Raw genomic sequence first — 24,045 nt, 5'->3', positions numbered from 1 at the left:
ACAGCTTAATTCATCATGCCTCAGAATAGGTAACATCCATGTGTATGTTCCTAGTGCACAGAAAAGCTGGGGTAATGCAACTTGATGTAGTTCCTGCTGAAACGTTTTGGGGAGGATAGATAATTATGGAGTGTATCTTCACCGGGCAGTTATTACTGCAGTTCGAACCATTAGTTAAGCTGCGGTAACGTGACTGCAAGCTAGAACTGTTTCTGCTTGTTGAGGACTGGGGTAGACTTTGTGCCAGTTACCCATATCCAGCAGTGCTCACTCGTACAAGGGAAGCCAGCTGACCAACGCTATAACTCATAAGGCTATCATGTGTTTCTCAAACTTTAAAGTCATGGTCAAGCCTCAAGATTACAGCTAAGAATAAGAATTCCAAATTGTGTAATGGATCGCTTAATTCCTAGAACTTCCCACTTGCCTAACAATGGAAATAACTAACAGGAATGTGCTATCTGACCTGGCGAGGAGGCTTTGATGCCCTCTTCTAACCTTTCCAGTCTCTCTAACCCCTTCCACATAACCTGGATGACTTCCCCCTACCCAGTTGCATGGCCTAGTCATCTTCTGTTGGTCATCAACAACCTTCAGGTTCAAAAAAAAGTGATGGATCAAGAGATTGGTGTAAGAGGTCTATAAATCTGCTTCCCAACAAGTGGAGACATCCTCAGGCATGACAGTTCCTGTTCTCAAGTCATGTTGCTTGGAACAGTTTGCCAGAAGCACATAGCTTACTGTTGCTGATGGGCAGTTAACATAGATCTGTTGTAAGGAGATTGAGTGCATTCTTGCACCCTTTTATAAATTAAGCTTCTTGGAAACTTAATTACTTTTTGGAAGAATTGTTGTAGCCTTCTTGCAGACTTAAAAATAATATCGCCAAGATACTTTGCTCCTGGACACAGCAGCTTGTTTAAATTGGAAATTGTGGCTGCTCAAAGATAATCTGGATTAAAAAATAAAAGCAAACAAACAACTTCCCCTAACTTTGTTGCAGAAGACCCTAAAGACTCTTTGCTAACTCTCCAGGAAGGAAGTCTCTACAGAAGAAAGCGTTGAGGCTTCTGTTGTATGACATGACTGACTGTAGCTTGGTATCTGATCCTTCTGTTGTTTCGTGTCTGATGGACTCGCGTTTCCTCTTCGTTATCCATAGGTGCTACCAGTAGGTTCTGAACTTCCGGCTGGCACTCCATCCAGTGAGCCGCTGCCACCTTTTCCAGGACCTTCACTAACTCAGGTGCTACATGACTGGGCAGATTTTATCTGCTGCTTTTCCTTTCAAAGAGCATGTTTCGATTAAACTCTCCATTGCATGTTATTAATGTCTTTGGTTTTCTTTTCTTTTGACCGAGTAACCCCTTTTGTGTAACTGTAGCAGCAGCCAGAGTCACTTCAGCACTGGATGTGTAGCTTGCCCTTTGGAATGCTGTACCCAGTGTCTGAAGTACACTGAAGCTTGGGTTTTTTTAGTGTGTTAACCTGCACTTTAGAGGGTGGGTTTTCTTAAACATAACACAGGTGAATGTGTGCATAAAACTCGAACCTGTTTTCTTCTTGAAAAGGGTATAGTTACAAAATAATAGCTCTTTAGGGAAGCAGCATATACTGCAGTTAAATTTTAATGAAAATGCTGGCTTTGCAAATGTCTGTTTTGTTTTTCTGTGGTTATTACTACACTCTGATTTCACTAGGCTTTCAGATTTGCAAAAGGTATTTGAAGCTCCTGATCATAAACATGAGTTGAAATGTAACAGCGGCTTCCCTTGCTCAGGTTCTGTCCTTGTATGCAATAGTTAGCCTGGATATTTTGTATGTAAATTGGACAGGTGATCAGCTCAAGACCACAAGGACTAAATCTGTCTTCTCTTCTGTTTAAAAAATAGAAAAAAATCCCCTGTAATTGAAAGAACTGTATTAAGACAGAACTTTTATGGATCTTCTAAATGCTGTGCAATGAGATGTACCATGGGAACACTACACTTCAATATGCCAAGAAAAGCTGAAAAAATAACTGAACAACACCCATGAGACCATGAGATAGTTGTGCTACTTTTGATAGAAGTTTGTGAATAAACACAAAGATGGCTTTCTATAGTATTATATTAAAGTACGCTTGGCACAGAATTATCACCCCATTTTTATATTCAAACCTGTAAACAAGATATGATTCAAGTGGGTACCTAGTGGTGACTACATAAGGCTTAGAGTAATTTTGTCTTAAATCTAGTGCTTCCTGCGTACATGTGCTTCTTATAGAATTAACCTCTTCCACCCGTGGCTTAAGTCCACAGTGAATAGTTCTGGAATATATATCCAAAAGCTATGCTTGAGTTGGAGTCTGTCCTTTTATGGAATGGAATTATTCACTTAAGTCCTAACTATAATTTTAAAGTAATTCCAATAAAATAGCTACAGTATGAAAATTTGTACAATACTTATTAGTATTATGGCCTGATTTCTTTTTTGTTCTCTTGACCACTGAGAATTTTCATGCAGACTGAGCTAATGATAAAGTTTTCTCCGTAATACTCTGGTAACGTTCTCCTCCTCATCTCATGCGATGGAGCTCTTGAATTCAAGTTTCACCTGTGGAAGGGAATTTAAAACAAACTTTAAAAGTAATTTTAGTTCTTTGTTCCTTTTTTGGGGATTTACAGTAGCTTGATGAACTTCTATCTGAAAGGATTTAAGCTGACTCATACAAAGGAATAGTGTTAGAAAATCACAAATTCAAACTGTGCTAAGGCAGCTTTGGTTAATGAACTGCCATGGTTCATGTTCTTACAGCTAAAACTGTAGAAACTGATTTTCATGTAGTAGGGTACTGATCTTCAAAGGTACCATTGGAAGAGTATTGCCATTTCTGTCTTTCAAATGTGAGAACCACGGTATTATCTGGTTCTAAAGACATGAGTAGAGTTAAGCAGCAGGGCATGTTAGCTGCTTTCGTGTGGTTTTATGTTGGCTATGACATTAGTAGTCCCTTTTTAACTATTGCAACTTTTTTTCCTCCAGTGCTCTCTGTGCAGAAGCTCTGTCTTTATTCAGCAGTTTCTCTAATTCTCCCAGTAAATGTAATTATTTTGTGATCTCTTAAGAATATCTCTTAGACAAAGTTTACGTAGAGTATGACCTGGAGGTTAGAGCGGAAACAGTCTAGTGGACCTATGTTACATCCTGTCTATTCCTGCTCTTCCACCTTCTTGGTCTTCAAATAATGGAGCAAATGCAAATCAGTGATGTTAATCAAGGAGTCCTCACAGATGGCCTCTGTGTCCCAAACTACTGCTTGGTTGTCTCTTCTTTTTTAATTAAAGCATGTTTGAATCTTCTGTAAGCAGTGAGAATCAATCCACTACTTGGAAAGTATTTTTCAGTGTGAAAAGGCAGAAATTTGTGCTCTTTATGTAAGAAAACTATGAAAGTGAACATATGGCTCTTGAAACCTGTCATGAGAGGACTGCTGCTGTATTTGGTTTTATGCAGTTTCTTTCTAGCAGGCTGAATGAGGGCCATATTCCTGCTCTGTGAGTAAGCAGGAAATGGTATCTTTAGCCTTCAAACTAAGCAAGAAGCTGAATGACTTATGTAGAGCTGTAAGATGGTAGAGTTAGCAAGCAACACTTCTTTTTCCCTTTGACTTCTGGAGGCACAACCTGGTTTATGCCTTTCAGCCAGTTCTTCCTGAAGCATGGTTTTGGTGAAGAGGAGACTACAGTTTGGTGATAATTCTTATCTGCATTCTTACCATGAGCAAGGGTGGCAAAGGGATCTGGAGGCAGCTAGTTAAAATCGGTCACGCTAAGTTCATAGTTCTTTTTATTGTCATTTCTTGGAACTGGGTATATTAGTAATGTTTTCCCCCAAACTCAGAGCACTTGTAGACACTTCTGTGACTCAAGCCACTGTACCACTGCAAAAGGCTTCTTCCTGTTTGTCATAGGTATTTCTGGCAGGATTTGTGGTATGGAAGAGTCACAAATATAGATCCCTTGCTTCTTGTCCTTTGCAAACAGCTTACCTAATTTCACTTCTCATTTGAACTCTAAAGCCTGTCTAGAAGTGAGACAAAATTGGAGGAGACCAACTGGATCAAATCTAATTGACTGTTAAGAGCATTTGCTGCTATCACATAATACTAGCTGGAAAAATACTGGCTTGTTTTAAAGTAGATAGGCTTGCCTTCCTTACTGCTTCTGTCAGTAGCTCATTACACAACTTTTTTTTTTTGGTCTTAGTATCAGACTCCTAATTTGCAGACAAAGTACATGTCATCTCAAGACCAGTTTTGGACAGTTTGTTCTTTAGTCGTAAATACCTGTTCTATTTATTCCTTAATTGCTTTTTAAAGTGTATTTAGATTAATTTTTCAAGCTTCATTTTGGTACACTTGTTCCACAAGGAAATCTTTATTTCCTGATCATTCTGATATCTCAGCTTTTTGTTTACTTGAAGCAAATATCTTCTTGTGAGCATAAGTGATGAGAATTACATTGTATTTCAGGTGAAATATCCTATTTATTTTACAGTATGATTGAATTAAATGTCACTTGTCTGCTTAGCATTTGGATTTCTGAATGGAGTCATAGAAGCCTGCATCGTCCTGTGCTTTTTTTTATTTGGAGGGAATTGGTACAGTGTTTATTGTTCTTAAGTTTTATGGTTGTGTTTTAAAATCCACAAATCAGGAATAATGCAATCCTGGCAACCCGTTGAAAGCATCTTTATGCTATTGTGTACTTCTAACTTTCATTTTCTTGAAAGTGGAAGGTAATGTTTTTATGTTGCCATGACCTCAGCTTCAGTTCTAAAAGCAGATCTAGTTTTTTAATACAAAAGACTTGGAAAGATTAATGATACTAAAATTTGGATGGAAATTTCTACTCCATAGGGTCAGAATTGCAAATTAGCGATATCTGCCAACACTTTCTTCTTCCATATGTACCTTATGGGTATGGCCCTAATTAATAACTCTGAGTGAATCTGAACTTTTCTTATCTTTAAGATATTTTTAGGTAATTCTTCTCTTCCCTTCCCCAATTCAGTTGGCCAAGTTTGAAAAACATCTTGGATGTCAACTCAGAGTTGAACTCTAAGTAATAAGCATACTTGAGAGAGATTCTGCCCCTCTCCCTTTCTCCTCTTCAAGTCAGTCCATCCAGATAGCTTCTTTGAGGGAACTTATAAATAGTTGTTTTGGTGTTATCCTCCAATCTTGCTTTATCCAGGCTTGCTTTTGAAATTATGGGCATCTTTTTGAATTTGTCTGTAATTTTTTTTTCCTAGTTGACTTACTTTCTTCAAGATTTTGTATAATCCATAATACAAATTACCTCTATTCTCCAACCAAAAAATATAGAACTTGGAGGCTTGCAGCATCTTTGCTCAGTTCTTAAGAGTGGGAATGCAAACTTCATGCTAACTGTGGGGAAAACAGAAATTTCAGTTAATGCTCCTTTTATGTTTTTTACCAAATATGTTGCTCAGATTGCTTCCAGTCTTATTGTGCTATACATGTTAAATGTAAACATATAGGAAGGGAACTTGGTAGAAGTATGGAAGTTGTACTGACTGCTTTAAATTTCAGTATTAAATATGTCTGTTTCTCAAATGTGGTGTATTGCTCCTGAGTTGGGACAGCTCTTTACTCTTTCCTTTCTCAGTCCCAACAGCCACTGGAAGATCTGGATGCTAAGCTGAGAAGAACTCTTAGTCCAGAGACGGTTCCAGTGACATCTGCTCCTGCCTGTGTACGTTTGCATTGTTGACAGTTCAGTACTCTTGAAAAACTGTAGTGCTTTCTCAAGGTTGTGCTCTTAAGTCACTGCCTTTAATATCAGTACACCAGTCTTTAGACTTTTAAAAATAAAAATGAAGAGTCGTCTTTCAGTTTGAGGGACTGAGTCAGCCAAAATGGGAAAATCTGTATGTCGCAATAGATTACGTATTTCCTGAGGCTGGTTTTGGTATTAGTTCTTAATCCAGCTTTTCTAGTGATGTCATTAATGTCACCAAACTAGAAGGGGCAGTGACTAGGGAATAAAGGGAAAGAGCACTAAACAAGTGCTATGTGATATGTCAGTCTTAATTTGAAAGGGATGTTTAAAGTGTGACTCTGAAATTTTAAAGAACTGTAATAATAAACTTTAATACAAAGTGAAGATAATGATGACAATGTGATCTTCAAGTGGCTACTTATGCATTAATTCTGCAAAGCGAAAGGGGATGTTCTGCTATAAGGCGTGCAAAATCTCTTGCTGGTGTTGCTTGCTTTGGAGGTTAAAAACTTGTATTTGTCTTGTCATGGGTCATACTTTGACCCTGGTAGAACTAAAAGATTATGTAATATGCACCATGGTGGATTTGTTGGCATTCAATCAAATTGCTGATTCTTTTAATTTTATTTTGTTTTCCCCCTTGAATCTGTAGTCTGTGCCCTCAGTAGCATCTACAACGGTTACCGGGCTGGTGTCCACAGCAACACAGTCTCTGAAGGATGGTAAGATAGCCTTGATTATTTTAGATGGTTTCTCAGCATAGATATATAATCCAAAATTGAACAGACTAGCAACTTCAAAGGATATAGCCTTTTTTAGTAAGTCATACAATGGCAATCCCTTAATGATCATATTAGTATTTAGTACCTAGACTGAAATTTTCCACTGTAGGCCAGGAGAGGGGAATGATATATGCACATTATAGTAACTCATTTAGGATTTAAAGGTGTCCAAAATGCTAAATTATGACTTGTGAAGAATCTCCAGTATCCTCCTAAGGTAGAGCTTTAGGATTTGAAGGAACTGTTTTGTCTTGTGTTATGCTATTGGCAACAACAGTAAGACTTGTCATTTTGCGTCATCGTGCTGCATTCTCTATGTAGGATACCTCTTCCTAATGTAAGAGTGTTACTTTCTATTTAAATAGAGAAGTGAAGGTTAAACTACTAAAGCTTTAAGAAAAGTAGGAGGAAAACCAGACTCCCTTCTGGCTGCTTCAGAACAACTGAAGGTTGACTGGATGATCAATAATTGATGTCTAAATGATCAGTGACTTTCAAATCTAAATGAGTTCAGTTGTTGGTGGGGGCAACCCAACAACTTGAAAAATAGTCTGAGACTTTCCTGTCAGCATTCCCCTAATTGCTTTAATTTTAAAAAATCTTCCATTTTTAAAAGAAACTGTTAATGTGGTACTAAAATTATTTCTGAACTATCTAGTAAACATTATTTAACTTGCACGTGCCTCTGAAGTTCAATGACAGACCTTCAAAAACTAATAAAACCAGTAGGAAAATAACGTTCCCATTTTGGTATGTCAGTAGTTGAACTATAGAACTCATTTGTCTGCTAGAAAATGAGTTGGGTTTTGCCAGCTAAAGTTTAGAAGGTAAAAGTAAACAAATGGGGAAGTTGCTTACTAAACACAGCAAGCTGTCCAATAGAACTGTTTTAAAAATAGAATGTTATTTCTCAGCTTTGTAACCTTATGCTGCCAGTGCATACAGCAACAAAATTAGGAGCTGACACCTAAGAATCCAGCTCTGAAAGCTTCAGATAGACTGCTTTGAGTAAATGTGGTTTAAAGCATTTCTTCAGCTTGCCACTTCTCTGTTAATAAATTGTCCCTAGTGTTTGTGAAATTTAGGTAGTCAGTGTGGGTATTGAATTAAAATAAGCTTTTTCTTACATAAATTTCAGTTCTGTTTTTTGTTCTTTGGCTATTTCATATTGCTGTTTGAAATCAGTGTGCTTTTTTTACTGCTATCTAAAAGTGCACTTTTAGCAAGTATACTGTGCAGGGAAACTCTATAGAAAAATACTTCATTTTAACACTGTGGTTTGATATTCTATATGGTAAAATTGAAAAAAGAGATCAGGTTCCATGAATCCAAAGGCCTGTTAGGAGTTAACAGATAGTTGAGTTTGAAGTAGGTAAAAACAAATGGTTGGAGCTCAAAGAACATGTTGCTCGTTTTCTTCTTAATCCTATTCTCCTTTTCCTTAGCATCAGCATCATGTAGTGGAGAGAGCAGTGCTATGGCTACCACAGCAGGAGCTGGTGTTCTTAAGATGGGACGGTTTCAGGTAGGAGATGTTAAACTGATTTGGTTATTGATACAGGATCTTTGAGCAGTTCCTGTGTAGTGCCAGCTCAGTGTGCCTCATGGTGGGCTTTTCTGTTGGGAAGTCCAGTGGTTTGTGTAGATGCTGTTTTCATTCAGGGCAGAGGTTGCACTAGATGATGCAGGTCTAGAATTGTGAATCCAGCATTTCATCCTGTCAGGCCTTAGCTGTGTAACTGTTGGCCTTAGTCTTTAATGTTAGTTTCTTTTTGGCTAACAATGCTGGAATGGTCACTGTATTATGTCCTGTTAGTGAAAGAAGTCCCCTCTGACTCTGCTGTGTTTCTTGGAGTTAATCCTCTATATTACTTAAAAGTACTATTTTGTGTGACAGTGTTTTACCTGGAAGGAAGCAGTAGCTTGCTTTGTGGCATACCAAGGAAATGAGTTATTTTCCTTTCGGATGCATTTTACTATTCAGGTAAATAAAAGCGTCATGTTAAGGAAGAACTAAGAAAGTCTGCATGACTGCATTTCTATTCTAGGTATCCGTGGCAGTGGATGATGTGCTAAAAGAGGGTGACAAACCTGAAACTAAGCTGGTGCAATTTGAAACCACCTCCACTGATTCTTCATCTCTTTCTGGCAGTAGCCCAGAGAGTACACTGGTAAAGCAGGCTGGCAGTCGGAAAAGCGAGGCTGTCGCTGACTCTTCCTTGGATGTGGTAGATGGCGTTCCTCAGACAGTTCCTGTGCTGCAATTACCAGTAGATGTTGGTCAGCCTACTAAGGTAGGGCGCTTTCAGGTAACAACAACAACGGATCAAGTGGGGCGCTTTTCGGTGTCAAAGACTCAGGATGAGGTCAGCTGTGCAGAGAAAGAGCCAATGACGCTTCCTCTCTCTGTGGGCTTGGAACAAGTTGCTTCTTCAGCTGCAGCTCCGAAGAAAGAGTTGGAGTCAAGGCAGTCTCCACACATGAACGGTCCGTCCTCTGAACCGGAGGCCGCCTTCTTAAGTGGGATGGCTAAGGATTTGGATGATGGCTCAGGGAGCCCAGACTCCCTCCAGCCCCTGGGGTCAAAGATCAGCCTCCCCGTTCAGAGCCTTAGCAACTCGTTCAACTCTTCCTACATGAGCAGCGACAATGAGTCGGATATTGAAGATGAAGACTTGAAATTGGAACTCCGTCGGTTACGGGAGAAGTAAGGCTTTTTTCCTTGTGTGGTTGTGTATGAAATATATGTAACAGGGTTAATATGAATTTCAACTGTACTTTACTTTTCACAAAGAACAAAAGTAAACTTCTTTAAAAGACTCAACCTTTGCTAAGTGTCAGGACCCATTGTCAGTGTTTATGTGGGAAGTAAGATCCTTCAGTGGGAAAGTATTACACAGTTGTTACAAAGGTGTATACATGCTTGCTGTGCTTAATTTTCTAACCTGTAACCTTGTATGTATTTATATGTAGATTGTTTGCTGCACTGTGGATAAGACTGCAGATGTATAGAAACTTTTGCATATCACTGAAGTTTAGTAGTTAGTGGAAATAGTGGTGTCTCCTTTGAAAATGTCACTCAACTCTGCATTTCTAATATGCATTTCTGGCATTTCTAATGGTTCTCCTTTTCCTGAAGAATCTTTGTTGGATTAGAAAAAAACTTTAGAAGTCAAGATGACCTGGTAATTTATTTATACTGTAAGCTGAACTTTTTTTAGGGCAGCTTGGCAATTTTAAATCTTGTGTATGCAACTGCTCTGAAAAAAAAACCTAAGGTAATACAAATGTAGAAGCTTCCAAGGCCATATGTCACAGAAAATGAGTAATCTAGCTATTCCTTGTAGCATTTCAGTGCTGAATGATTTGATCTTGTACAATCGGTGTATGTTCTAGTTTGTACTTCCTTTTATCCTGGTTTTATGATTACAACATTGGCAACTTTTTGTTGGAATTCTACCCAGGGTTAGAGCACAGTGGAAAATGGCAAGTGTTCTACCATGTGTGTTCAGTGGTTATTTGTGGAAAAGACTTATTTCCTTCTTTCTTAAATGTTAATGAGAGTTTGACCAAAGAAGCTGGTCAAGCTTGACTGGAGGGGAGGGATTGTATGCATGCATCTATATACATATAATTTTTGTAAGTCATACTCTTTTGTAACTTATTAGGCACCTTAAAGAGATCCAGGAGCTGCAGAGTCGCCAGAAGCAGGAGATTGAGTCACTATACATGAAATTGGGAAAGGCCCCACCTGCAGTAATTATTCCCCCGGCTGCACCCCTTTCGGGAAGGAGGAGACGACCTACTAAAGGAAAAAGCAGCAAGTCCAGTCGTAGCAGCTCCCAGGGAAATAAAAGCCCCCAGCTATCAGGTAGGACTTCCTTCAGTTTTCTGAGTGGATAAAACAGACAAGGTATCATCTCTCATTCCTAGATCTATGTCTGTGTGTCTGTCTCTCTGTCTTGTCTTTTGGAAGCGGGAGTGGGGAGGTGTGTGTCCCAGTTCTTCCATTGCCTGGAGTTCTGGATCATTTCTGAATTTCTGTTTGCTATTTGGTAGACTTGTGACTTTTGCAATCTGATGAAAGATACCATTACATTGTTCTGTAAGAGCAGTTTTAAAGTTGTGATTTGATTTGTTAGAGGTTGTAGGGCTTGAACTAAGAAGAAAAGTGTAAATTTACAGCATGGGGGAAAACTTTGATTTATTTTTTTATTTTAGGATAAACTGTTCTTGTTGCCTCCTGAAACTGATTTTGCAGAATGGGGCTGATCTCTTTAATCATCTTCAGAGATTTTTTTTTTCCTACTTTAATAACGCTTAAGTATGGTATCACTAGTGTCCTTACACTTCAGAAACTTAGTCACAGTTGATGGATGTTAAAGTAGTGATTTTTTTTGAATGGAGCTGCAATTTTTTTGTACTTAAAAATTGAGAAACAGTTTCAGTTGTTAAGGCTTTCTTATTTACTAAAACCATTTTTATAATAAACAGAACTCAAAAGTAGTTCTATTTACTGTTTGAATGACATGGATGTCAGATGCTTGCTGGGTAATTGTAGATACCTCTCAAATCCTGTAGCCCTGAGTAAACAATAATGGAGGGCCAGCACTGTGAGCGGAAGTAGGTGTTACTGCTTCCTGCACATTCACTTTGGTAGTTCCATGTCATGCTGCAGTTTCTGTATCCAGTCACCCTGGCTGCTCACTTCTGTGTTGTTCTGTGATAGAGGAGCTATGTGTGAGCATGTGACAGTAAGCTATCACAGAATTGCCTTAAAACTTAAGTAAAAAAGAATTTTTCTAGTCCTACTACTTTCTCAAAAACTAGAGTAGTTCCCTCCCCCTGCTTCCCCCTGTCTTGCATGGATTGTCATGCTTGACCAGAGGGTGATATCCTTTTTTCCCCCCTACCACAGCACTTTGTCCTGTATCACTAGCGTAGTAGCTCAACTGATCATTTGAGTTTCTTGGTAAGGATTTCACTCCCTAGTAAATGTTCCAGTCAAACTTCCCTCTGTTTTTTTTCTCCTGTCCCTTGGGAGCAGTGACAGAAGCTTCAAAAAATGATGTGGGGAAACTGAAATGTTAAATGATTTCTTGCCTTCCTTCTTCCTCTAGGCAATCTGTCAGCTCAAAGTGCACCATCAGTCTTGCCCCCACAGCAGACTCTTCATCCTCCTGGTAGTGTGCCAGACACTGGGCAGAACCATTTGTTACAGCCCCTCAAACCTTCACCTTCTAGCGAAAATCTCTACTCTGCCTTTACCAGTGATGGTGCCCTTTCAGTACCAAGCCTTTCGGCACCAGGCCAAGGTAAGACTTTAAATGGAATTAGTGTCGAGTCTTGCACCTTTGTTACTGGTGAACGAATGATCACCTTGGTGATGCTTGATTTTTAATACATAGCATAAAGTAGATTGGTAGTCTCCGACCTTTGTGTGGAGGCTTGTAAGGGTGTGTTTTGCATGTAGATTTCTACCTTCTCTGTGAGGTTGTTGAAGTAATAAATATGTAGTGCATGGCCCTGTCTGCTGTAATGAAAGCACCGAGGAGAACACAAAAGAGTGCAGTGTGGTGGTGGCAAGCAATGTTCTGCTGACCTGGGGGAAAGGTATTGGCTGAGAAGATGGGGAGACAGATGAGAACGGGGGGTCAGAAATGTGAAGTGAGACTAAGGAAGGGGCAGAGCAGCTTTGGTGTTAACAGAGAATTGAAATGGTAGGAGATTTCTGAAGACTCAGAATCCTTTTAGACTTCCAAATTGCTTTGGCTGTTTCTGGAATTTTTAACAATAAAAGGTAAAAAAGGCTCATGTTCTGCAATTGTGAGTTAAAGAGCCTGGAAGGAAGAGTTAGTGTAGGAGGACGGGATGGTAGGAATAATAAACTGTTCATTTACTAAATTTACTCAAGTTGTGGATTAGTACATTACCAAATAATTTCTCAGACGTAGCTCTGATTTATTTGGTAGGGAAGACTTTTTTTGCTTGTCAGTCATTAAGGGGATGATAGCTTGATTCCTTTACTTCTCTGAACTTGGCTGTTCCTTTTTTTTTTCCCCCCTTGAACATCTTTTTGAAAAGCTTTGCCATGAACTGACTGAATACACCAATTCTTGTGTGTGTGTGCTGAAATTTGAGAAGTACAGACAGAAAATAGAAACACACTTTTTGGAAGAATTTTCTTTAGAGGTTTTTTTAATGAATTGTTTCAAGTATTCTGGAGCTATTTCAATCGTCTCCCTGTATCTAGAGTTGTTCAGTATGGTTTTATAATTGGATACTTTTGCCAGGATTTGGCTTTCCTATAGATCGCAACCCTATTATTGGGCTATGTGCTAGAGAGTAACACTGCAAACTTGGCCTAATGACTGGAGGTATTGGAGGGAGTTCCTTCACTCCGTATATTGTCTACATACTCTTTGGTCCACACTTTGAGGCTTATTCTTGTGTGTCATGTTAATGCATTTCACCCTTCCAACCTCAAGTTGCTAACATCTTGTAGTGGTGTTCTGTCTCTTCTCCTCTCCTTTCTCTGTTCTTCCCGTTTTTGTTTTCTCACAGGCTGTGCGAAGTTTAACTGTGCATCTGAGAGAGTGACGTTCAAGCCTGGTGGCAGGAGGACCCGATTTCTGAGTACGCCCTGCTTGGCTCTTTGTGTGTAACACCTTTACTCCTTCCTTGTCTGTTTTCTGTTTTGTCTTTTTTTTTCTGCTGCTTGGATCTGTTTCATGCAGCCCATTCTCATCTGCCACCTTGTATTCCTCTCATTCCATGGCTCAGCTGAGCTGCTCTTAGCACACCTTTAGAAGTTTGGGTTCTCGTGTTGGGTATTCTCTGTTGTTAAACTCGTAATAACAAGCACTCATTTTCTCTAAGCTTTTGGTGGAAACTTTCAGAACAGTTCAGTGAAATAACAAACTGGGGAGAGATAAGATGTTGTGGGTGCATGGGTATTTTCTTTTGGCCTGCCTTAGTAATTATGCTTCGGCATATGTTAACTGACAATAAGACTTGGAGGGGAGGTAGTCTTTCTAGTGGAACAGCAAGAAAGATTTGTTTTCCAAATTATTCCTTTGCTGGACACTTCTCTAAGTGATGGGGGGAATATGTTGACTTCCTCCAGCAGTATGCTTGCTGTGCAAGTTGTATGTGTTTTTGCATGTTCTCAGCACTAGTGCTGATTACAGTGCAGAGCATTGATGCCACCTGTAGGCAGTTAATATTGACTTCTTATGTTTGTTAGCAGACAGACAGCTAAAGTTTGAAGTGTTAAGGGGTTTAAAAATCCTTAGAGAATATTTTCAGGCAAACTCAAAAGATCCTTACCTACTAATGGACCCAGGTTTAGAAGTTTTTACTGTGAATAGGAGACACAGTAAATGTGCACCAAATAGCAGTAAAGGTGGGTAAATAGACATCTTCAGACATCCTGTCAACCCTCACGAGTTACCTTGCAGCTCTCTTCAAAATCCTTTTGTTTGTACTTACATTAAGCCAGACTTAAGAGAGCCTCAAACTTCTGATGTGATTGAAGTAATCATATGCTTGAGCTGAGGCTGCTGATGTGATGCTTTTTATTGGGAGTGCTGCAACATCTCCCATGCTGCTTCTGCAGGCTGGACCCTTTCAATGTCCAACATTTGTTTTCCACCCTCTGGAATGACTTGATATGAGAGAGCTTTAAGTGCTGTAAAGAGACCTTCAGTCGCTGCACTGCATGACAGTACCACGCATCTGTAGCATCTGTGTCTCTGCAGTTGACAGCGGCACAGCTGAGCCAAGAGCTGTGTGGGGGGACTGGGCCTGGCCTTCTGCAGAGACAGCTGCAATGCAACCACCTCCATCCTCTGAGAGAGGGAGTGAGTCAGAGGGAGGGGAAATTTTTTCCTGGCTGCTCAGTTTTGCAATGATGCCTCTATCCCACTTCATTGGATTTGGGGATATATATATATATACACACACACACTAATGGTATTTAATTTTTCAAATTGAGCAGTTTTAAATGTTTTTGCAAGCTATGTTAATGTGCAGGTGTGCACTAACTGACATCTGCAGTCTCAAGATTTATGACTCCTTTCTTGGAAGAAGTTAAATTCTTACCAAAGCTAACTTTTAAAAGTCATCTTTAGTCTGGCCTGTCTTTTTTTGAGGTAGGGAATAATAAAGAACAGCCATTCTGTTTCTAGAATTCACAATGAACTGGGTGTATGAGAGGATCATTTACTTATAAGGCCTTGGCTTGCTGCAAATTGGCCATCATCTGGCTATAAGAATACTTTGGCATGTATATCTCTTGCTTATGGGACTGGTGCTAAGGGAAACGGATTCCTTTTGAAAAGCGTGTTGTAGCTGTCCTGTAAAAGCAGGTAATACTTGGCATGGCGCAGCTTGGCTGGCACTTGGCTTATTGCAGGTTGCTTGCTCCCTGGAGTCTTGTCCTTGAAACGCTATTGCAGACTGTGGTGGAGAGTGACAACTGGAGAAGATGCTGGGTTAGAATCAGCAGTGTTGAGGAAACAGTGCAGTAATTGATGCTTTTAACTGTACAGCTGGAGAAACAGAGTGGTACAGCTTGGCAGGGAATGTCTGAACTATTCCATGGATTTGTGAAAATAGGGTGACAAAGTAAAAGCACTTGATCTATCAACTAAATTGTTCTCATGTTGTAAAATGGTCAAACTTAGTTGTAAAATGGTTCATATGTCCTGACAAGAATGTAGGATGTGCTTGCTTTTCCTTTAGTGGTAACAGTCAGTTGTGACAGTAATGTCTCTTGACATTCTTCACCACGGTGTGGCAATTCTAAAGAATAAATGTAGGAGGCTGGGCCTCTTCTCTTTCTGAAAGTACAAGTCATTAAACTGTCAGACCAGTCTTTGGGTTTTTCCTAGAATGTCCCAGTAGTGACTACAAGAGCCCTGCTGTGCTGTGTTCTCTGTTTCTCGCCAAGCTTTTTGTACTGTTTGCTGATACTAAACATTTCTCACTGTTTCTCTTATCTTTAACAAATTACTCTCTCTTTGTGCTTCAGGGAAGATGGTGAAAAAAGTCTGTCCTTGCAACCAGCTCTGTAGTAATTATCTTATTTCTGTTATCTCCGATTCCCGAGTGTAAAGCTATTCATCAGCTTTTCTGGTCACCGAAGCCTTACCTCCCTGACTCTGTCTTCAGCACAGCATCTGTCTGTCTGTGTTACGCCCTCTAATGTGTACTCTGTCGTTAGTATACTGAATAGTCTGGCTATTACTCTTGCAGACAAGTGGAGGCAGGCAGAACCTCACCTTCACTGTGGAACTCCGCTCATCGCTAATGAGAGCGAATTGAGCATCAGGGTCAGTTGCTCGCTGTAATGTGCCAGATTTGTACCTCTGAGCAGCTGGTTTGTTTACAGATCTGATGGGGCTTGGCACCTCAGTGATGGATCCAATTGCAGACACTCCTTCAACATTGTAAGAGTAAGCCATCAGAGATCTCCAGTGTGTCTCCCAAAGCAAGAGATGTTTAGAAAAGCCCGTGTATGCTCATGTCATTTAAGACTGTTTTAAAGGTGTCTTTTGACTGCTGGTTTATGGGGGGAAAATAAAAGGACATAATGGAGGCATTATAGGTAGCGGGCTGGAGAGGGAGAAGCCTGTTTCACTTCAGATCCTTCATGTCAGAGCAGAACTGGGGACGGCTGCTGTGACCGAGCAGGAATGTGGGGGGTTGTTTCCATTGAATGCTACAAGTTGAAGCACTTCCTTTTCAGGCTCTTTTGGACGGCAGTTTCTGCAGGTGGTGACTACGTCAGAGCTAAAATGTGAAATTCCTGAGAAGTTGTTTTTTTAAATTGACATTACTTGGGAGCTTTAGTAATTGTATAGTTTACCTATAATGGTGCAGGCTGGTCTGTCTGTGACCTGAAATAGGAGCTCCCTAACAAAATTGCTTTTGGAAACAAAGCTGTCGCAACTTCCCACCTTTCCCATCCTGGACCAATCCAGTCCTTTTCTAAATACTTAAACTTTCCTAAATGATCTTTCACATCTTCAGCTGAATGCATTGTAGTATATACCTTGCTTAATTCTGCCCCTTCTGTGGCCTGAGGAAGCTCTCCAGTGTAGGTCCAGGATCCAGCGTGCTTACTGATTCAAGTGGAAATGTGAAGTATCAAAAGCAGAAACTGGCCATCAGGAAGAGGCTGGGAGCGAGTGTGTCAATTGCTGCATGAACCCTCACGGTGGAATGTGATTATTACTGGTTTTGGCAGTTCTCCCCAAGTACCTCTTTCTTGCTTTTGCCTCATTTGCCTTTAATTTCACCTTTCACATCACTGCTTTTATTAAATAATTGTGTTCTGAGCCCTTTCCACATGATGCATGCTTAAGGTTCTTGTTGTTTTGCTGTAGATTTCCTTGCCACTTTACAGTGTGTTCCTATTACTCTTCATCTGTGCTGCAGCTGCACACCCTGGTCAGGGAACCTCCTTCTTTCCGCGTGTACTATTGCATGTGTCTGCCTGCCTGTAACAACTGCTGCCCCACCTGCGGGCACCCCGACCGGGAGCCACTGCCGTGCTTGAGCGGGAGCCGGTGGGAGGGATACGTATCCTTCCCTCCTCAGCACTACTAGAGGCAGTAACACTTTTGCTTATTTGTCCTGCATAGTAAGTACGTCACCTTCCTAATTCACTCCTCGATATGAAACATTCCTGCAGGGGTTTGGAGCCAGTTCTTTGATATGGTGGTTGCAAGGAATGTGGCTGATAGCCGGGGAAAGTGGAACAGATGAAGTAGCTGTCAGGCAAGAGACAGCAACTTCTTCATTTGGCCTTTGCAATAGAGAGACGATTTTCATTGCTGGATTTTTGATGCTCCACTTCTAATCAGTTTGCTTCAGAAATGTCTGCCACAGACTCAGGGTTTTTTTGGATTTCTCAGTTGCAGTCTTCAGAGTGAGCAAGTAGAAATGTTTGAGGAACTTTGAGAACCAAGTACATGAGGCTGTGTGCTTGCAAGGGGTGCTGGGTTTAGCCCTGCAGTGGCGAGATACTGATTTTGTTGTTTGGTTTTGAAAAAATCTAGATTCATGCTGTCCTTACCATGTCCTTCAGAAGAAGTCTGCCCTAGTGGTTAACTGTCATGTCCACATCTGTAAATGAGGATACTTTGCAGTACTGCTGGGAATTTAGGATACTTGATAATATACAGTTTCTTGGATTCCTGTTATGAGATCTGCCTTTGAAAAAAAATGAAGTTGGAGTGGAGTTCCTTGTTTATAAGTGTGAGGGAGATAGTGAGGCTATTTAAAACAAAGCTTCTAGATTTTTTTTTACAGGATATTGTTCAGCAAGCTTTCTAGCAGAACCAAAACCTGTTATTGATGTGAAAAGTTTTTTGTGTTCTTGCAATCAACCCAGTGAATAGAAAAACCTGTCAAAGCATGTCTGAGGAACTACTCTCATTTCTGCCTTCTTCAAGCTATTAGTTGTTTGCATCTGAAATGCTTGTTCTTCTGACATAGGAAATCTGAACATAATGGCAAAAAAATGCTTTCAGAGGCAAAAAGCAAAATTTAATGCAGTGCAGACTTCCCCTGCTGATCCTGGCTGTTTGGCGGATGAAGACAGTCCCATCTGGTTATCCTCAAGAACATAAGTATGGCAGCTATTGGAAACAACAGTTGCTGTTTGTCACTGTGGCTTTTTTGCGTAATCTGGGTGAATTTTTCTCTTCATTTTACAAAGTGGAGATAATTTGCTACAGAGCATCTGGTGATGCTGATTGTACTGCTCCTTATTCAGCATCCAGCATTGTCCTCCAAGATGGATTTGACCTGTGCCAGTAGTGGTTGCTGCTAATTAAAAGGTGTAGGATGAGAGAATGATGTGACCGTACTGTCATTCAGTGCTGAAATCTAATCTACTTTTTCCTCTGCAAAGAACTGTAGGCTGCTACCATTCCCCTCTTAAGATGACTACTTGCAGCATTTCTTGAAAAGTGAACATATCTATGAAATGCTCTTAATCTGAGAAAATGCCTGTAGGAGTCCTTGTAGTTCCCACTTCAGTGTGTCCTGGAATTGAAATTTAGAATTAATCTGCATGGCATTTTAACTGGCTCTCTATTTGATGTACCATTACCACAGTTATTAAATTTACTAGAGAAAGATGATCTTTAACCTAAGTTTTGATTCCTGTTTTTTACATTTGTAGGGACCAGCAGCACTAACACAGTCGGGGCCACAGTGAACAGCCAAGCACCCCAGTCTCAGCCTACTGCTATCGCCTCAAGCCGGAAAGGGACTTTCACAGACGACCTGCACAAGCTGGTAGATAACTGGGCCCGAGATGCCATGAACCTGTCTGGCAAGAAAGTTGGCAAAGGGCATAGCAACTATGAGGTAAGACGTGATCCCGGAACATTTATGGTAAGAAAGTGCCAGTGTTGTTGCTCTTGCATGAGGGTGTCAAACATGGCTAGAGTGGAGTTGCCATGTAGCTTGGACAGCTGCTCTGGAAAACCTTTAGCTGTATCTCTTCTGCGCAGGATTGTATCGCCTGCAGTGGGAGGGAAGGGGGTAACTAAAGAGGAGGGCCCTGGCGTGGTCTTGTAAACATCCCTTGGGAACGGCTTGTGGACCAAGGGGTGAGCCTGGGGTTTTTAAACACAGTTGTGTAACTTTTCTTGGGGTTTGGGTTTTCTTTCAGGGCCCTGGAATGGCAAGAAAATTCTCAGCACCAGGTCAGCTCTGTATCTCTATGACATCTTCCCTGGGTGCTACGCCCATCTCTGCAGCATCAGCTACCTCTTTAGGTCCCTTCACCAAGGCTATGTGCCCTCCGCAGCAGTACGGTTATCCAGCAGCGTCTTTTGCCGCTCCGTGGAGTGGGACGGGTGGTCCAGCACAGCCACCGCTTGGCCAGTTCCAGCCCGTAGGTGCCGCGTCTTTGCAAAGCTTCAACATCAGCAATTTGCAGAAATCGATCAGCAACCCTCCAGGCTCCAACCTGCGGACCACCTAGCTGTGCTCGGCGACCGTGATGGCTAGACCTCGGGACAGGACGTGGGGAGGGAGACGGGGCCCTGTATCAACTACCAGTGCTGCAATGAACTGGTAGCTTGCCAGACTGGGAATGAATTTCTCTTTTCCAACCATTGCTGTCAACTCCCTGTAAAGGGGGTTTCCCCACACACTTTCAAGGGGGAGGAGGATGATCAGCATCCTTATGATGGGACAGTGCTTTTGACCGAGGGGTTCTGCTCTTGTACGGAACAAGAGCTGTGAAGAGAAGTCACGGGGTCAGTTAATGCAGTCTTGCTGTAAAATTTCTCTCTGGTGTGAGGCTGAATCCACACATGTTTGAGGTGGGAGAGCTGAATCCTAGCATGAGGCTTTAGCACGCTTCTCATCTCTCCCTGAAGAACCAAGACCAGGAGAAAAGCTGTCCAAATCCCCCTCCTCTCCCTCTCCCCAGTCAATTGTATCTGGCTCCGAAATGATGGGGCACACGAATGGACTTGCAGTGCAGCCCGTGCTTGATAGGTCATTACTGCTTTAAGTAAGATATTAACAGCTTTGACTGCAGCATTAGAGCAATTTAAATTGTTTAAAAATTTTTAAAAGTTCCCTGCGGACATGTACTTACCATCAGTTTTGATGTGGAAACACTGTGATATATAAATGTTGTTGGACAACAGTAGTTTAAAAATGAGTGGAATATAGAGGGTTAAAAAGTTAAAAAGAAAAAAATGGGAAAAAAAGCTAGCTATATCCTTATACTTATTGGAGACACTTTAACTTTTTCCTTTGTATTTTCATTGTATTAGATAAATAAATGTGAATGTAAAATTGTATAAATTAATGTACTTGAATACTTGTCTGTTCTCCCAGTATGCTTGCTGGATATTTTAGTGCCTTGGACTTCTATTGCTTCTGCAGTTAGCGTCGTCTTCCCAGCAGACCCCCAGGTGGGCAGAGGGCAAGTTCAGAGAAGGATGGGTTATTCGTACCTAGTGACTGGGACATTGGAGTTCATTTAGTGATACCGTTACTGTTTAGAGTAGGCGTACGGAGGGGGAAGTCACTGAGGGTTGGAACAGCTTCTGTGTGTTGGGGAAACTTGTCCAGGCGGGCAGATCTGAAGTTGCTGGTGTGACAGGGGCCAGGTGGGGGTGGGACAGAGGGTTGTGGGTGAAGCTAAACCAAGACGAACCAATATTGCCTACGGGGCAGGAGGTCTGGATCAGAAACGGAGGGAGGATGGGGAGAACGTGTATCTTTGGGAAAGGCCCAACTTAAGATGCAGTTTGACTCCACCTGCGAAGTGGTGAAGATGTTTGGTCAGGATGTGACTTGAAGGAGAGGTGCCATTGCTCGTTGGCATGATGGGCTTGTCTGCTGGGATTGCTTTTCTTCTTACCTTTTTTTTTTTTTTGGGTAAATCCATTTAAGCCAGGAATAGACTGTCCTGGTGCAACGTCCATTGCCGGCAATGGATGTACTTGAAACAGCCGGCATCAAGAAGTTTCCTCTGTCTTACTTGGAGGATTTACAATTTTGTTCACTCTTAACAAATTTCAAGCTGGTACCAGGACTGTAACTATCTGTCACCTCTTAGTAACTGTACTGTACCTTCTGTTTTGGTCATTTTCCATATTTGGTCTCTCTTCATATTTAAAAAAATACTGGTTTCCTCTTCAAAGTAAAAATAATACCAGCCAGTATTTATGTAGTGCTGCAAAAAGCTGTGAAGGGTGGGAGTACTGCTTCCTGGTACTTGGGAGTAGCTTCTGGAAGCTGGTGCATCACAGAGATGTTACTTGCCTGAATTTTTTTCTAGGAGCGCTGTTCCCCCGTGGAACCTTAATAGGGAGTTTTTCTGTCTGCAGATGTTCTCTTTTATTTTTACAAAGAAGCACGCAAGATCTGTCCCTTTCCTGTCACTTTTTACAGAATTTTTGGCAGTAAGGGCAGGTACAGGCTGGAGACAAATGCCTGAGGGTGAAAGCTAGTGGCGAGGTGGCTGGGCTCCGAGTTCCCTGCATTTGGGGTTTATTCTTTGTACCTGAAGTGCAGACTAGAGCTACAGAGTGAGAGGAGGCTCGTGGTGTGCGTGTGGTGGAAGGGCGAGATGCAGGGCTCCCTGCGGCTGAAGTGGAGCGGAGGCCTCTGCTCTCCCTCAAAGGGATGCAGAGAAGCCGCCTGAACACGCCCAGTGCGAGGGGAGAGGCGAGCTCTGGGAAGGGGAGCGGTGACAGACCTGAGGCAGTAATGAAACAAGGGGAGTATTTGTGACAGGGGACCCAATCAGCTGGATGCAGCACATGGTTATTTAATTTTGATCTAATAAGTTTGAGGTCGTTTTTTCACTTAATGTTATGCAAGAACTGGTTTTATTTACCATTGATTTATTCCCCCCCTTCCTGTGGATGAATAACTGAAGTCTAGAGGAATAAACTAATGCTACTGAACTGTTAAATTATTTTGTTTAATATTACACTTTGAGTATCTTTTTCCACATAAAATCTGTTTCTGAATTACAAGCATTTTCTTTACATTATTTAACAATGTACACTGTAAAAAATAAAAATAAAAAAAATAAAATGAATTGAAACTTTGGGCTTCCCTGGCCGTAGTTAGTTGTATGTTTTGCACTAAACCCAGGCACTGCGCTTCTTGTATGATTGCGCTTTGTGCTGCAATTTGTTACCTTTGTAGAATATTTAATGAAGTCATTCAAATAAACCAAACCTGCTTTTGTTGAGCTGTGGGTTTTCTTGTTGAACAGCAGGTTCCAACCTCTCCGTCCTCTTCCTGGAGTGTTCTGTTACCCAATTTATCAGTTTATCACAGGAAAGTACAAGAAACCCATTTTAATGAGATGCTTAACTTCTCAAAACCAGTGATCAGTAATGAGCCTCTGGCTTTTTAATAGAATACTCTGAAACAAGGTTCTGTAAAGAATAATTAATAGAATGGTGGTTCTGTATGAGAGGAGGGGCTGAGGGGAAGGGGAGGGCAAAGCTGTGGAGTGTAGGCAGTACGATTGCTTTTATGGCTGAAACTGTCAAGAAGTTACTAAATAGCAGAGAAACAGGCTCGGCTGTGACCGTCAGGAACTTGGCGGCTCTCCCTGTTGGCAGCTTCGCTAGCAGCGGTTCTGTGCTTCCTTCGGGCAGTGAAGCTGGAGCAGGGCCTGCGGCGAGGGCTGGGGGAGCCCCCGTACCCCCTCCCGGGCACGGAAGGGTCCTACTCCTTCTCTTCCGCTGGGCCCCTTGCCCTCCTCCCTGCGGTGGAAGGGAGCAGGGCTGGGCACCTGCAGTGCTGGGGAGGAGGAACTTTTTAGTGTAGCTCTAGAATAGAAATTCCATCCCCAAATTTGCAACCGTACTGGTAAAGTAGAAGAGTGGAGCTACTTTACAGGGTCATTCTCTGCTGTAGACTTGCAGGAATTATTTGGTATTTTTAAACACTAATTGCTGCTGCATTTCTTTCCATTTTAAGAACAGCTTCTGTTATGAGTCATGCTGCACAAGGCCTTAAAGAAAAAAAAAAACCAACTAGTATAAGTTTTACTGCCCTTTTCAAAGGGACCAATCCTGAGAGGCGTGTTGGGGTGATTTCTCTTAGAGGAGGCCTGGCTGTGTTTGCATCATTTCCATAGGGTCAAGAAAGCTGATGCAGTTGTGTTATGAGACTTTTTTTGTTGTAAAAGTTCAGAGCAGCTTTGAATACATTAATTCTGAATGTCTGCACATTCCCATCCTAACAGGTATCCAATTTCAACAGAACAGGGGGTGCATGACTCAAGCATGTGGTACGTATTTCTTCCCTGAGCTGTTCTGAATGCAGCACTGAATTGGAGAGAAACTAGTACAGTGAAATGTGAAACTATTTTCTAGATGTCATTTATTACAGTTAATTATAATTTCTCCTATCTTTCCCTACTGAAGTCAAGGCTTATTCTTTGTCCTGTTGAGGAGTTAACTGGGTAGATCTTTTAAGGAAAAAGGACCAATTAAGTGGTGAAGGGAAAGTAGGAGGAACAGGAATAAATGCTGAATACTTTGAATGTATTTACATTTAGACTGCTTTAAGAGGCTTGACCAGATAGAGCAGTGACTGTAAAGTACAGGAACAAAGTCTTGTTTCAAGTCCAACATTGATTTTGCAGTTGGACTAATTAGAGTTTGTGTAAATTTTCCTGGTTCAGCTCTAACTACCAGTCCTGTGCTATCATCCTCCTCATCTCCAGCACTGCACTTCTGAAAAATACTACTGTATCCAGTTTGAAATACAGCTTAAAAACCTCTTTCTTTGACCTTATTGGAAGGAACTGCTGTTACTTTGCTCTGAAGTTTAAAACGCACTTGAAGTTTTCTGTTGCCCATGTTAAAGCAAATGCAAGGCTGTACAGACGTGGGGGTAGTCTCTTTAGCTTCCTACCTGTAAGGAGGCAGAATGTGTTCACTTCTTTGAGCTTGTTAAACGGG

At 41.3% G+C, this 24,045-nt stretch overlaps 1 protein-coding gene across 12 annotated transcripts in view; it reads left to right on the top strand.

The window, feature by feature from the left end:
* The window catches only part of WNK1 (WNK lysine deficient protein kinase 1), a 105,364-nt gene extending 83,048 nt beyond the window's left edge, over window positions 1-22,316 (top strand). For 7 of the 12 annotated variants that reach the window (XM_074826150.1, XM_074826151.1, XM_074826159.1 and 4 more), the window contains 11 exons: window positions 1,163-1,246; window positions 5,673-5,759; window positions 6,439-6,508; window positions 8,014-8,093; window positions 8,617-9,275; window positions 10,237-10,439; window positions 11,689-11,883; window positions 13,133-13,225; window positions 15,603-15,644; window positions 18,765-18,952; window positions 19,260-22,316. In XM_074826150.1, coding sequence (XP_074682251.1) covers window positions 1,163-1,246; window positions 5,673-5,759; window positions 6,439-6,508; window positions 8,014-8,093; window positions 8,617-9,275; window positions 10,237-10,439; window positions 11,689-11,883; window positions 13,133-13,225; window positions 15,603-15,644; window positions 18,765-18,952; window positions 19,260-19,574 — 2,016 coding nt within the window. In that variant the 3' untranslated portion in view covers window positions 19,575-22,316. The remainder of the gene's footprint in view (window positions 1-1,162; window positions 1,247-5,672; window positions 5,760-6,438; window positions 6,509-8,013; window positions 8,094-8,616; window positions 9,276-10,236; window positions 10,440-11,688; window positions 11,884-13,132; window positions 13,226-15,602; window positions 15,645-18,764; window positions 18,953-19,259) is intronic. The other 5 variants (XM_074826152.1, XM_074826157.1, XM_074826156.1 and 2 more) reach the window with 5 other exon arrangements.
* Window positions 22,317-24,045: the final 1,729 nt, after the last annotated feature.

This window comes from Strix aluco, chromosome 5 (assembly GCF_031877795.1).
Source record: "Strix aluco isolate bStrAlu1 chromosome 5, bStrAlu1.hap1, whole genome shotgun sequence".
Taxonomy (NCBI): domain Eukaryota; kingdom Metazoa; phylum Chordata; class Aves; order Strigiformes; family Strigidae; genus Strix; species Strix aluco.
This window is presented reverse-complemented; position numbering and strand designations above follow the sequence as displayed.